We start from the raw sequence: 14205 nt of genomic DNA, 5'->3' as shown, positions 1-14205 counted from the left end.
CTACACCTTGAGAGCCTCGTGGACGCCCACGGCCGAGAGCCGGCGGTTGATGTTGCGGTAGCGGCACCGCAGCAGGTCCTTGTAGGTGGAGCGCAGATCGCGGTTGAAGAAGGCGTAGATGAAGGGGTTCATGAGGGAGTTGGCGTAGCCCAGCCACAGCAGCAGCCTCTCCAGCCAGATGGGCACGCAGCTGCATGTCACACCGCAGATGAAGGGCCGGGCGGTGGACAGAATGAAGAAGGGCAGCCAGCACACGGCGAACACGCCCACGATCACGCCCAGCGTCGTGGCCGCCTTCTGCTCGCGCTTGAAGATGGAGATGTTGCGGCGCTCGCGGTTCAGCAGCCGCGACAGGCACTCCTCCGCCACGCCCGGCGGCTTCAGGCCCTGCATCCTCAGCGCCTCGCTGGCCACCGTCTCCAGGCGCTCGCGCCGCGCCGGGTCGGTGAGGCGGTGCTTGGCGCCACTCTTGCGTGCAGCCCGGAAGATCTTGTAGTACATGAAGAGCATGACCAGCATGGGGATGTAGAAGGCCACGGCCGTGGAGTAGATGGTGTAGCCGATGTCCTGGCTGATGAGGCAAACACCACCCGTGTGGACGTTCTGGGCCCAGCCGCAGAACGGCGGCAGGGTGATGGAGGCCGACGCCAGCCACACCCCCAGGATCATCTTCGCCATCAGCTGACCGTTCTGTCTGGCCGGGTAAGTGAGGGGGCGGGTGATGCCCAGGTACCTGGAGCGAGGGAGAGGAGAGGAGAGAAGAAGAAGAAGAAGAAGAAGAAAAAAAAGGAGTTTAGCAGGATCAGAGACTACCTCCTCATCTGTACCCCCGGCTTCCAACACAGAGGACAGATCAAAACGGAACCCCGCTATGCTGAGTGCCGCAAAGCAGATGAAGAAGAAGAAAAAAAAACTGAACCCAACAGGGTTCAGAGAGTTAGTATCATCCAGGGATTCAACTCATCCTTCTCTGCCGTTAACACAGACCTTCCTCAGCTTAGTGGAGCCTGTTAGCATGTCAATGGGGAGATGCATCTCTGCTTGCGTGCGCGGCTAAGGCCATTACCTACTTCTACCGTGATTCATCTCCTCAGGGAAAAAGATTGTGTTCCTAGCAGGGCTCCTAGAGCAGCCGTGAGGCACGAGGACTATCCCCGGCCATTTATTTTCCTCGTGATCAAAAGCTGCCAAAAAACATCGAAACATCAAAGAAGTGCTTCTTTTCAAAGAGTGAGTCTTCACACTTGACGTCATGCGCTTGAGAGTAAGCCCCATCATCTTCTAGAAGGCCAACAGGTTCTTTACTTAGGTCCAAAAGAAGATATCTAGGCATCAAAGCTCTACCAACCATTAAAGCTACAACCGGGTGCACTGCCAACTGGAGGTTTTAGAGAACATCTACATAAACAACATACTCTTATATCCCTAGGTCACAGGTTGGTGACATCAGAATCAGACGGAATCAGAATCAGAATCAGACAGTAAGGAGTGTTGTGATCCAACTAATCTGTATTCATTTAATTTTTTCTGACTGTTTGCATGAGAGAAGCTGGTCAGATGCTGTGTCATGACTGTGGCAAAATGATGACGTCAAATCCCACGGTCTTAACATGTACTTATATCTGTGAACAGGGGATTTAAACAGGCGATACGGGTCATATGTTTACACCCCACGCTGAGGGAATGGTTAGGAATCGTTTGTGGCCACACAGTCATGTAACACTGCGCCATAAATGTATTATTCAATGAGCTGAAAACACTGTTTTAGGAACACATCTGTATGTTCAGTTGCTCATTTTTTGGCCTTTCTACAAGAAAGCCATTTCAAAACCACTCTCACTTCGACACAAGTCTCGCATCACCACTCACATTGAAAAAGAATTAAGCTGTGTGCTGGTGTTGAATTATTTTATCTCTCTAATTTATCCATGTACGGTGACTGGGTATGCCATTTTACAAATGTTGGATAGAGCAATCCTGGTTCCAGTGCATGTGACTTGTACAATGGATGTTCGACATCTGGTGCATATCACCACAACCGAAGCACCTGGGAATCGAAGCATCTGTTGCTCATGGAGCCCCCCAAAAAGTTTCATTAGCCCCCCCAAAATGTTTTTATAAAAATAAAAATAAAACGTTTTACTTTTCTTTCCTTTTTTTTCATATTGTAAATCTACATTTGATAATTTCTCTTCCTAAAACCCACTAGAGGACACTATTTAAAATGATATTTTCAAACATTTCTTCTGGGGGGGAACACGCCCCCAGAACCCCCTAGTTTTGCTGGGTCACACGAAAAATAATAGGTTTTATCTAGGGGCTTAGCCCCCCAAAAAGTGGGTACCTAGATTCGCCCCTGCCACTAAGCGACTCTTGATCCAGGGGGTCCCTTCTCTTCACGTTCACAAAGCGACACAAACCGATGGGAGCCCCTTCAAGGAAGTTCCACACTCCAGGATTCAGACACTTTCACAGTTGTGGCCAAACCCCCCCACACACACACACCTCCTCTACCCCTCCTCATGGCCCTCAAGGGGATGGCAAAGTCCAAGACAAACAGTGTGTCTGAGTTAATGGAGAATTCCGTTACTTCCGCTAGGCTACCAGCAAGAAAACAGAAAAGTGAACTATTTTTTTGCACACATGATGAGCTGGCCCCAGTGTTGCCGCGCTGCTGACGTTCACTTCCAGGGGCACTTCTTCATACACGTCTTGTATGCCAGGAATGGGAAACACAGTGAAATATTTACGCTACTGCAGTAGGGGAGGGCGAGGGATGCTATTTCGAACTGTTCTTGCTAAATGCGGGTTTGGGTGTGTCAATGGTATGGGAGGGGGGGCACAGGGGTGGGAGCCAGTGAAGTGTGTTGAATTGCTTTTCACCGTTGACTTCTTTGAGGAGGATTGTGTGTCATATTCTATTAACTGGGTTCTATTTCACAAAGATGAGACATTGTAAAAAAAAAAAAAAAGACAAATGAAAAAGCACTGCACTTGATAGCCTTCAGAAATTGTGATTATGCTTTGTCCTCTTTGTTCAAGAATCGGTGCAGTCAATTTATACAAATATTTTTTTTTGCTTTTTCTAAGTTTTTCTACTTCTCTGTGATAAGATATTTTTCTCAAAGGAGAAAGTCTCACTCTTATCTTTATTAGACAATAGCATCGAACCCTGTGCTGTGAGACATCTACTTTAGTTTTGTTCATGATGTGAATGAATATTGATATTGTATGCCATTCCTAGCTGGCATAATACTCGACTATGTGTACTCTAGGCTTGAGACTTATCCGGGAAGAAAATCTGTCTTTTTTAGAACCCTAGAAATGTCAAGTTGCTGTTATCAATTGAATGGTCAGTAACCTACTTCCGCTTCGTCATGGCCTCTTCATGGCTTTGTTCAGTTTAGATAATGATGAGCACTCAGAGGGAGACATTTAGAATATAAATGAAAGCTGGCAAAGCGCATCCTCAGCACATACTCACTCTAAACCATTCAGTGCCAGGACAAACTCTGGGCCAAAGCTGTCTTGTGAGCACCCTTGCGTTTGTTTAACAAAGACAGTCGGGAATTTCAAGCCCTGGTACGGAGAGAGAGCACATTTCTAAAAAAGCGCTCATTCATTTCTTGGGTCTGAAAAACATCAGTGAGCACATCAAATCTATTCAAAGACGAGAAAATGAGAAGGCCGTTCTCCTGTCCTTCCCCCTCGATCTTTAATAAGCTCCGGAAAAACTTCCACATATGGCTCTCACAGTTAGAATAACTTACTTTACACTCATGAACTTTTCTGTAGCTGGGTCAAGGTTAAAAACCAGTGAGTAATGAAGACACAGCCAGAAGCAGAACAAGCCTCTTACATAAACTGTCTGAGTCATCGCTGTGAGGCGATGGCTGTGTGCAGGGGTTTGTCATTCCTTTGCCTCCCACCCTTTCCCACAAGCTAACCCTAACCCCCTTAAAACCCACCCTAACACTAACCCTAACCCACCCTATCCCCGACACTGACCCCAACCCACCCTATCCCTGACACTGACCCTGACACTAACCCTAACCCACCCTATTCCAGACACTTAGCCACCTCAACCCTAACCCGCCCTGTCACACATGCCAACCCTACACTTGAGCTACCCACTCTTCTGCCTCCCTAACCTCTCAGATTACATCACTTCCTCCCTATAACACTGTTGAAATGTTTGAACTGCCTAAAGGACATTAAGGGGATATGAACAATATGGTATTGAGTGTGAACATGCTATATTGATGACAAGTGGTAAGTGCATTATTGGGTGTGTTTATTTTACAGAGAGCATTTTGGAGAGCACTTAAACACTTGTTTACAATTGACATCCGGTTAACCCAACAAACGATGACTTAAGGCACTCAGAGCAATTTTATGTTGTGAGATAGAGTATGCAAACAGACCTTTACATTTATTACACTGCATTCTGGGAAAACCCAGTGTGTGAGGATCCTGATAGGCTGTGCCAGGAACACAGGGTAACAGTCATGTATTTCTATGGCCAGAATTTTTACTGTCTAGACACACCTTGATATCTCCTCTGTAGCACATGTTCACAGGAAAACTTGGTTCAACTCAATCTCACCTAGCAGTTGAACAGGGCAGGTCTATAAAAGGATTTTATTGCCCTGCTGCCGTGGGTCATTACATGTCTAAGATACCACCTGTGTCATTGAGGTTTATAGTTTCCCATGGAGAAAAAGATGATGGCATGCTATAAGCGTCAAATCTATAAACTGCTAATGTGCTCTAATCAGACAGGGCACAGCTGTACTTGTCACTCACAAGGCCAGGTGTGTCAATTCAAATTAGAGCAATTTTTGTACAATCGCTTGAGTTGTGATTAGATAATTTGCTGTATCATTCAATCTTCTGGAATGAATAATTATACTTGGAAACCAACTATGTAGGTGTAGGGTTGGTATGTCTGCATGCAGACATCTGTTTCACATGAATGACATGTGAACCCACATCCACAAACTAATTTAGCAAGGTCCAAAAAGATTCGCTCAAATATTCATGGATGTCCCAACTCCTTCTTCATTACTATACAATGACTTAATTATGTTGCTGGAATCAGAATATTTATGGGTCTGTTCATCTATTTTTACTACTAAGGCAGACATGATTATCTGACTTCATACTCTGTTCTACATTATTTTTTAGGCTAGCAACAGGATGTGTTTTTTATTGAACAGCTTCTTTGAAACTAAACGTTATAACGAGCAACAACAAACTGTCTGCTCTTCAGAAGCCCATGTACGTGCATATTCTTACTTTTATTTTTTGCTCCCTTTCTTTTTTCCAATTCTTAGTTACCACGGAGACCGAATATGGAGGTTGCGGGTGGTTTTTTTTAGGTATCAGACCACTTTGCCTCTGTGTGGGAAGGGAAATAATACACCCAAATGGTTCCGCTGTTCTTAAACCGATGACATAATAACAATTTAAGCCAATATTAAGATCTGTTTCATCTCCCCTCGGCCATTAATTTACCTTTCCTGTTGAAATCCAAATAGCAAATCCCAGGCCACCGTTTTAAAACTGTCCCCGCCTGTAGACAGACTACAGGTGGGAGAGAGAAAGAGAGAACGGGAGAGAGAAAGAGAGAACGAGAGAGAGAAAGAGAGAATGAGAAAGAGAAAAAAGATCCCCCCCCCCCTCAGAAAAGCTTTTTGCTGCTCGAGCTTTAACAAAACTGTTTTACCGTTTCATTTGGACAAAAAACGTGACAGCACACACCATCATCTTTCTTGCAGACGTGTCTCCACACATTTGATTTTTATGATCTGGGTTCCACCAATTCGTGTTCATCACACACCATAGATCAAGTCTCACATCCTGTCCAAGCTCAGTCACCAGCAACCCTCCAGCTGAGGTGCACAGTGACTGTGTGAAAGACAGCACCGGTTTGTGCTCTGCAAATACAGTTTTACAGTGGAACATGAAGGCATGCCATACCCTGCCTGGCTTTATCAATACAGACCAACCGTTATCTTCAATCCAATATTTACATTACATGACAGGGACAACAGTTTTTTTTTTCCTTCACCAGGAAGCCATCCATCACAAAACAAGGGTTGGTCTTTCTATTTACATCTTAAGCTCTGGTCAACACGGTTTCTATATGTACATGATAGAAAAGTATAATGCAGTTCACAGGAGCTGTATCATATGATTTTGCGTATGGGCTCCAGTACCCATTTTTAAACATAAAGATAGGCAGTTATATTGCCATTTGGGATTCATCAAAATGTCTGTGTTTTACTATCAACTCTTGCCCTGTTACTTGTATAAGCGACGGTTGTATTTTTCTTTGCTGACTGGGAGGAGGCCAAATTGAATGTAATTTGATTTCACAACAGACACTGATATGCATTGAAGTGACCGGTTTTGGAGAAACACCATGTTCCTGATTCTTCTCCTGTCTACAGAGTTTTTTTTGTAATAGGGCCTAATACAGCAACACTATAACAGCACTTAAATTGGAAAAAAATATAGGCTATGCATTAACTAATGCATATTTTGCACACTGCGAACAAAACACTAGGCATATTTCCGCTTCCTCTCTGTAATTTTCTGTGGTTTATTAGCGAGACATGTCAAAACATGTTTGAACATTGCCAGTACTTGTTATCTCTCAGTATCTGTGTATTGTCATCACAGACAGACCTGTGTACCTTCGTCCCCACGGCAGGTGAGCAAACTAAAATCAAACTTTCAAACAAAAACAACAAAAGAGCCACAGTCTTTTTTTCCGAGGGACTGTTTAAGGAAATGTTCTGGAGAACAGACTTGAATGTCACTTTGTGCAATCAACGGAGAGGTCTAGAGAGAAGCAACATTTCCAGCTTATTCGCCACTTTGGACAGCAGTCTATGTTTTAGCGACAAACTTAAATGACGTATTTTGACATTGAGGGAGAAAACTGCCAACTTTTTATGTACAGACTTACATAGATTCATACAATTGCCATTCAAGAGGAAAGCAACTCCTCAAACCATACATCTGCATGTGTATTGGAATTTGTATGCTGCTTTAGACTAAATTAAAATAAACTTACACACAAAAATACACTGTCACACACACAAACATTGAATCACGCATGTGCAGTACAGATGCCAGCATACTCAACCTAATTCAACTGTATGTAATCTCTGAGCTACCACTGGGAATCCCATTATCCTCCAGGGTGAACGTTCACTTCTGAAAAATGCACCATGGCTACTTCATGCCAAACACGCAACATGATTTATACTAGGCTCCCCGCCCTGTTAAGAAGACATTTAAACCGCTGGCTTTTTCCTTTCAGTTTCCTCATCAGATTACTAGGAAGTCAGTGCTACAACGTTGTGTTTACAGCAAAAGTAGGTCTCCATCTTTGACAGGCTCACCCCCAATACATTTCTCTTCATCCTGTTTTTCACTTGCCTTGCACAGAACTGTGCAAAATGTGCAAATTATTCAGGTTGTCGGCCAAATTATTCCTCCTTGAGAGTCAGTTACATGAACCCTTCAGCTTGAGGATTTCTTCAGGGAAATTTCCACGGTCTGTGTTCGAGCAGTGTGCCTGCTCTTTACGTATGATAATGCTTATCTGGAAATGGTTCAAGGGATCTCTGATTAGTTGTGGGTGTCTCATTTAGCAGCTAAAGCAAACAATAACAAAACCAAGGAGCAGAAATTCAATAGCAGCCAAATGAATCCATAGCCTACTGTAAAGATGTGTTTGACAGCTTTCACATTTAGGTTATTGAATTAGTATATTCCAAATGTGGGCACTCACTTCTGTTTGGGGCAACTGAGGGTTGAGAATCATCAAAGCCTTAATAGTTTCAAACTGAATTTCCAAATAACTTGCCAGAGTTATTCAATGCATACTAAAAGAAGGCTTGATAATAATTTCATCCCAAAAGATTATACACGTTTGATTTGAAGTTGACATTACATGAACTCAGATAAATTGCTTGTGTGGCTTGAAAATTGAAGTGCACAACCACATACAAGGAGAGAAGCACCAATTGGCTTCTGACGGCATTATGCCAACAGTAATGTGGGTTTATTGTGACGCCTTCACTTTGATCTGACCATCCTGGCTTTGAAAAGATCAGCACAGCCAATGCCCTGTCTTCTCTTTCATATTTCAGGGCGAGCGGGGCACTTCAGAGAGATGGACGTGTAGCACAGCACGGGAATACTCTGATGTGTGAGACCCGGGTGTCACTCTGTATTACCCGAGGAAGTGTTAGCCATGTCAAGTCATCTGTGGAGGTGGGTGTGCCGCCGTGTTGGTGGGTGGAAGCTTCTACACATGGCACCCAAACAAGGACCGACTCCCCACGGATCAGCATTGTCACAGGCTCCCAAACAATCCATTGGATAGGCAAGGGGGAGGGCGGGAGGGAGGACGGAGGGGATTGATAAGAACTGTTGACAGGCTTTATTGTGTTGGCACGTCAGCCGGTCCTGAGATTACCAAGGTGCCAAGGGCACCAGCATGAGCCATGTTCTGGCATCCCATCTGGTATTGGGCATAGCCTCTGTCAGAGGTAAAACAGGCTGTCACAGTAGACGGGACAGTGCATGAAAGGAGGCTGGTCTATAAGTATGACCCCCGATGGGACCCCTGTATTTTAAGCCACACTTTATATCCGTACTCGATTCAGACGTTCATTGAGTGCATGATGGCGGTGTATTTCCATTTTGCACATTTAATGAAGATCTGTCTCCAGCAATAACAAACTCCTCCATTACCTTTAGGAACATTTTTCAACAATTCTAGTGTGGAAGTATCCTTTCTATCCCTCGAAGCAGTTCAATTATTCATGCCAGGCTTGTGAAATATTTAAGAAACAACATATTACTATCGGCGAGGTTAGAACTGGCACTGACATGAGACGGGAACTTTTGAAGAACAGGACCCGGCTAAGTGTAGGTACTAGACGAAACGTGTTGTGAAATGCCCAAGGAATACTTGTCTGCTATTATTGAGATGTCAAGCATGCATGAAAACATGTTGGAATTGGATTAGATTTGAAGAACCTGAAACTGATTCGGATGACTAACAGTACTTGGAGCTTATGCTGTGGTAAACTGACGTTTAAATCAGTTGTTGGCACCCGGTAGCTATACGTACAGCCCACTTAGAAAGGCCAGAGGGATCACTGGAGAGTCATTATCATACATGGAGTTTGTGACCGCCTGCTATGCAGAAACAAAGCCATTCAAATATAAATGACTCCACCAATATTTTACCTCTCTCTCTTTCTTTCAAACACACGCACACTCCTTGCACCGTGTGTCCGGGCCAGAGGCAGGCAGGATGCGACGGAAAAGGTCATAAAAAGCACAGCTATTATTTCCACAAGAGTGGCCTGTGTTTTTTTCTGTGTATTCTTGATCCATGGGTCTGGGCTGCTGACAGGATCATGCTAATCCACTGGTCGCACAGGGACCAAATAACTCAACGCACAATCCCATGCTGGGAGATGACAGGAGGCCTCAGAGTAAAATCGATACACAGCCTAAAAGGATTCCTAAAGAACTTGCATAACTCTTGGAGATGAAACCACATTGGGCCTGTATGGCCCTGGTTACAGTGCTAAATCAGTGCTCTGAATGGCCCCTTGTTCAGCTCTACATGTCATTTACACAGTGAGCTGTGAATGGCCACTTCTGTAAACCCTTAAGTAAGACAATAAACCCTCCACCTCATCAAGAGTCCTTCAAAACATTGAAGAAATAAAAGGATGCAGAGATAATGCATTTTCAACAAGGCCGTTTATAACTGATAATGAGTTATGTTGTGTGTATTGTTTGCTTGCAGGCTTGCATTTTCTGAATAACAGGACTCTGATATGACAGGATGCTAATGAATGTTTGTGTAGGAGAGCCCCTTGAATACCTGGATTGGCATGAATGCTGCTATCCCCGCGGATAATCACATGCTAATCTGAAAAGTTTTCTTCCAGTTCACATATCATTGCCATGAGGTTTTGTCTAGTAACAACATTAAATCCCTTACTCTTCGTTGTCTATGCCCCCGCATTTGCGTGAGGCAAAATCTGAAAGGGTTTGTTTGGTGAGTTGCATGGGTATGTTACAAGTTGACAGATCAAATTGCCCATTTAATAATTTGAAAGTTGACAGATCAAATTGCCCATTTAATAATTTGACATGCTTGCTCATTCAACAGTCTGTTTATTTGCACATCTGCTGAGCAAATACTAAGAACTACCAAGATCCATAATTAGACAACCACAGAACTCTTATCTCACGGGGTGTCAAACACCTGTCCCTATCCTCTCTTCCCACCTGCCTTCTCCAAAGACCAGCGGTAGGCTTCAACCAGGGCCAATTGTCTGTCATTAATCAAGAAAGCCTTCATTTGCTTCAGCTTGGCAAACAAGAGGTAATTTTGACTTTGCTCCCGGCCCTGATGTCTTCCAAAGCAAGGTTTATTCTCACACATTAGCACCATTCGTTCTCCCTTTAAAAGGTTAAGGGAAAAGAGCCCGGATCAATGGCTTTGCACTGGACGGATCATGGCTTTCTGGCGTAATGCAGGAAGGGTCAACCATAAAAGCTGTGATGTCAGGCTGTTTTTGGAGATGCAGCTTGAGGTTCTATTCTGGGATGACCAACCAATGATGTTATGCGCTATAAAAGGACAGATGGTGAGTTTACTGGAGGGTGAATAATTCCTTGACCAACAATGCACCTCCATTGGCCAAAAATGGTACATATAAAATAAATATCTGTATATGAATAACAAGACATTCACCTCACCTACACATTTGCAGTTTACTTCTCTAATTTCCTTGACATAAACAATCTTTTTAAAATGATTCCATGTGACTATATAGCATGCCCCTGCAGATGGTGACGTGGTATTAACTTCCCTCACTGTAAATCATTTCCCCCTGTGGCCACCTAGTTGAAAACCATGGGGACGCTTTGAATGTTGTCCCACAGTCAATGGTGTCCTTTAGACACACAGTAAAACATGATGATTTATCCGAGGAGCTCATGTTAAATGTACCAAACCAATTGAAGTGTAATGGCAATGCATCCAATTCAACATGTCATATTTCACTATTCCTTGTTCCTCATTTAATAATATTACTTCCTCCCAAAGACAGAATATTTCTTGTTTAGGGAAGCATTGTCAGCACAATGGGTACATCTGGGTGTAATGTATGGAGCTAATATGGCAATATGATCAAGCAGGGGAAGGTATAATCGTATCACTGAAAACTCTCATCAGCTTTTGTCTCAATTGAGGTTGCTAAGGCTGGACAATCTGATTGATTGCCAACACCAGTTTAATACTAAACTATTAGGGGGGACTCTGGAATGTCTTCAATCTGTCAATGTGGCACCATCAACAATGGTATTAGAATGATCTCAATCTCATGAGGGTGATGCGGCGATTGATGTAGCAGGGTTCTTTTTCTATTTTTATTTTCAACAGAGGTTAGGTAGGGAGGAGGGGGGGGGGGTTGTGGAGAGGGAGGTGGCATAATAATACAGATTATTTTGGGTGGTTTAAATATAGCACATGAAGAGATTTATGTGTGGAGACAAGCAATCTTTTGGTTGGGTTGCTTGAGTTGACACTTCAAAGGGTTGGTTCACTCTGTGTGTGTGAGCGCTGGTGTACAAAGCCCCAGTGAGCATTGCGTGTGTAAAGGTTGCTGAACCACTGCCCGTTTTGTTGCTCCACCAACACTGTAATAGCCAGGATCTTTTTAACTGGCAGAGCGCTGTGTGCAGAGCAGATGCCAATCGAAAGCAAGGGATGCGAGCCAATACTCTGAGCGTAATACAATCTCACTTAATGGTTTACTTGTAGAGGACTTTTAACAGTTAGCAAAAAATATTGGCAAATTAAGGATGTTATTTTATTTATTTATTTAAATGAGGGGGGGGGGGTGAGTCAAATCAATTATGGGAAATATTGCCCACTTCAGAGAACTAATAATAACTGAACCAGAATGATTGTAACAAAATTCATTAAGCAATAAATTAATCACAGTCTGCCAATTTTTGTTATGGGAGAATTTTCCGGAGAATACCGGACGGAAGTCTCAACACAACCAATTCACCCGAGCTGCAACTGTTTATTAATCTCAGAACAGGCGTGCGTTTATCAACGCAGAACCAGGCGTATGTTGGCGGAACAAGCAGTCCATGGCGTGACAGGCTTCAGCATGTAACGAACACATTGAAAAGCCTTCGCACAATGGTCTCCAACTAGGTATGAAGACACAAAAGGCTACTTTCCTTTTGACACACACAATTTAACTACAAGATGCATGGTCTACCAATGTGCATGACCGTAGCTAAATGATTTAGCTGGTTCACTTAAATAACTTACCTGTCAACACTGATCACACACAGGGTCATAATGGAGGCTGTGCAGCACATTACGTCCATACCAATGAAGATATTGCAGAACACTTCTCCAAAAAGCCACTGGCCCCCTGTTAGGTCCGTTACTATCACAAAGGGCATGACGACTATAGCCACGGAGAGGTCCGCCACAGCAAGTGATACTAGAAGATAGTTAGAAGGCTGTCTTAATTTTTTAACAACGCACACAGCAATAACCACTAAAGTGTTCCCCATTACTGTGACTGCGGTGATGATGGCCAGCATCACTCCGATAATTATCCTCTCTGCCTCGCCAAAATTAAGTAATTGCTCCCCGCATGACTCGTTCCACATGGCTGTAGGAGCGATGGTGATGAGGACGTTGTACAAATGCTCCAGAGTGCCATTGATAACTTCGGGAACATCCTCTCTATTAATGAAAGTGGAATCGACACCCGAAGTATTGAACATCACGGCGACGTTATCCCGGCGGCGATGCAAGGGACACCTCGCCAGAGTATTCCAATTACGCGCATACTTGATCAGGATGGATCGGATTTTGGTTCCAACAGTTGTTCATTTTTTCATAACCTATAACAGATTGTTTTAAAGCGGTGTGAAGCACACGCGCCCACTTCACCTCCGCTCCACTTTTGTCCAACTCAGGAGTAGCCTACACCTGCTCAAGAGTCTAATTCCCGCGCCTCTCACGCGCAAGAAGACGATTGAATCTATTGCGCGCACGCATGTAGCACAGGCTGGTCGCCGTTCACTGAAATCTAATAAGGAATTCGAAAACTGAACCGGTTTGACCACTGTATGCGTTTTCCGTTTTGTGAGATATTAGATCTTTTTTATTTATTTAATTATTTGATTATTTTTTTTGCATGTCCTGCTTTCCGGCTGATAACCAAAAATAAGAGAAAGCTGAATCACAAGTAGGCTAAATATTTCCGGAAATGTTCGGCTGATGATGAGTATTGATCATGCTTTGTAAATAAGGCAACATATTGACGTAATTTCTGAAGAAGCATGGAAATTTGAATCATTTTAGAATAGCCAAACCAAACACATAGAAAGGTCGGATACCAAAGGGAATGAGCATAATATGTTGTCAAGGACTTTTTTAATAGCATACAGTGCAAATGCTTGGAATACCCAGACATCTGCTTAGGAAACCATATGCCATCCCTGGCTAAAAGAGGTCACGTCCATATATTTATAGACTATTCATATTTGTATGTACATATACATAAGCCCTATGTTGAGAAAAAAAACTCCATAAAACAATATTCCCATCAGTAATTTTGATCATCAGATCACATGAGAATAACTCCTGACCTTTGCACAAAACAATTGGGAAATTCAGATCTAGAAAATCTGTGAGGAGACAGCATGGAAAGGACATTGAGAGAAGCTTTCCCAGGACATTGGGTATTTGTATTATCATCTAGGCAGAAACAGCTGTGGGATGTTAGCCCTCTAGGACAGGGGCAGAGGATGGAAGAAGGGAGGGGGAGACCAACGCTTCCCACAGACCGCTGCTGTCACTCTACCGGATGTGATCATCACTGCCTGGGGGTTTACTCACCATTACCCGCTGTCCAGGCTGATGGGCAGGCCGGTAATGATGATTGTCACATTACATTAACTCCAGTGACCGGTGATGCTAGCTCCTGGGCCAGCCTGCTGTCACTAAAATTGCCCCAACCACTGTGAGGACAATGTCACTATATGGCATCAAAGGGATGGTACGCATTTCCATAAATAAATAAATGAACTCAAGGGGCAGGTTAAGGGCTTGTGCAG

The 14205-nt window shown here is 43.7% G+C and overlaps 1 protein-coding gene across 1 annotated transcript; it reads right to left on the bottom strand.

The window, feature by feature from the left end:
* Positions 1-12932, bottom strand: htr7c (5-hydroxytryptamine (serotonin) receptor 7c). The gene is made up of 2 exons (XM_084694957.1): positions 12401-12932; positions 1-733 (listed from the first exon to the last, which is right to left on the bottom strand). The coding sequence occupies exons 1-2, from the start codon at positions 12865-12867 to the stop codon at positions 1-3; spliced, it is 1200 nt and encodes a 399-aa protein (XP_084551083.1). The 5' UTR covers positions 12868-12932.
* Between the last annotated feature and the right edge of the window lie 1273 nt (positions 12933-14205).

The sequence above is a fragment of the Hypomesus nipponensis genome, chromosome 28, assembly GCF_054491055.1.
Source record: "Hypomesus nipponensis isolate SF chromosome 28, ASM5449105v1, whole genome shotgun sequence".
Taxonomy (NCBI): domain Eukaryota; kingdom Metazoa; phylum Chordata; class Actinopteri; order Osmeriformes; family Osmeridae; genus Hypomesus; species Hypomesus nipponensis.
This window is presented reverse-complemented; position numbering and strand designations above follow the sequence as displayed.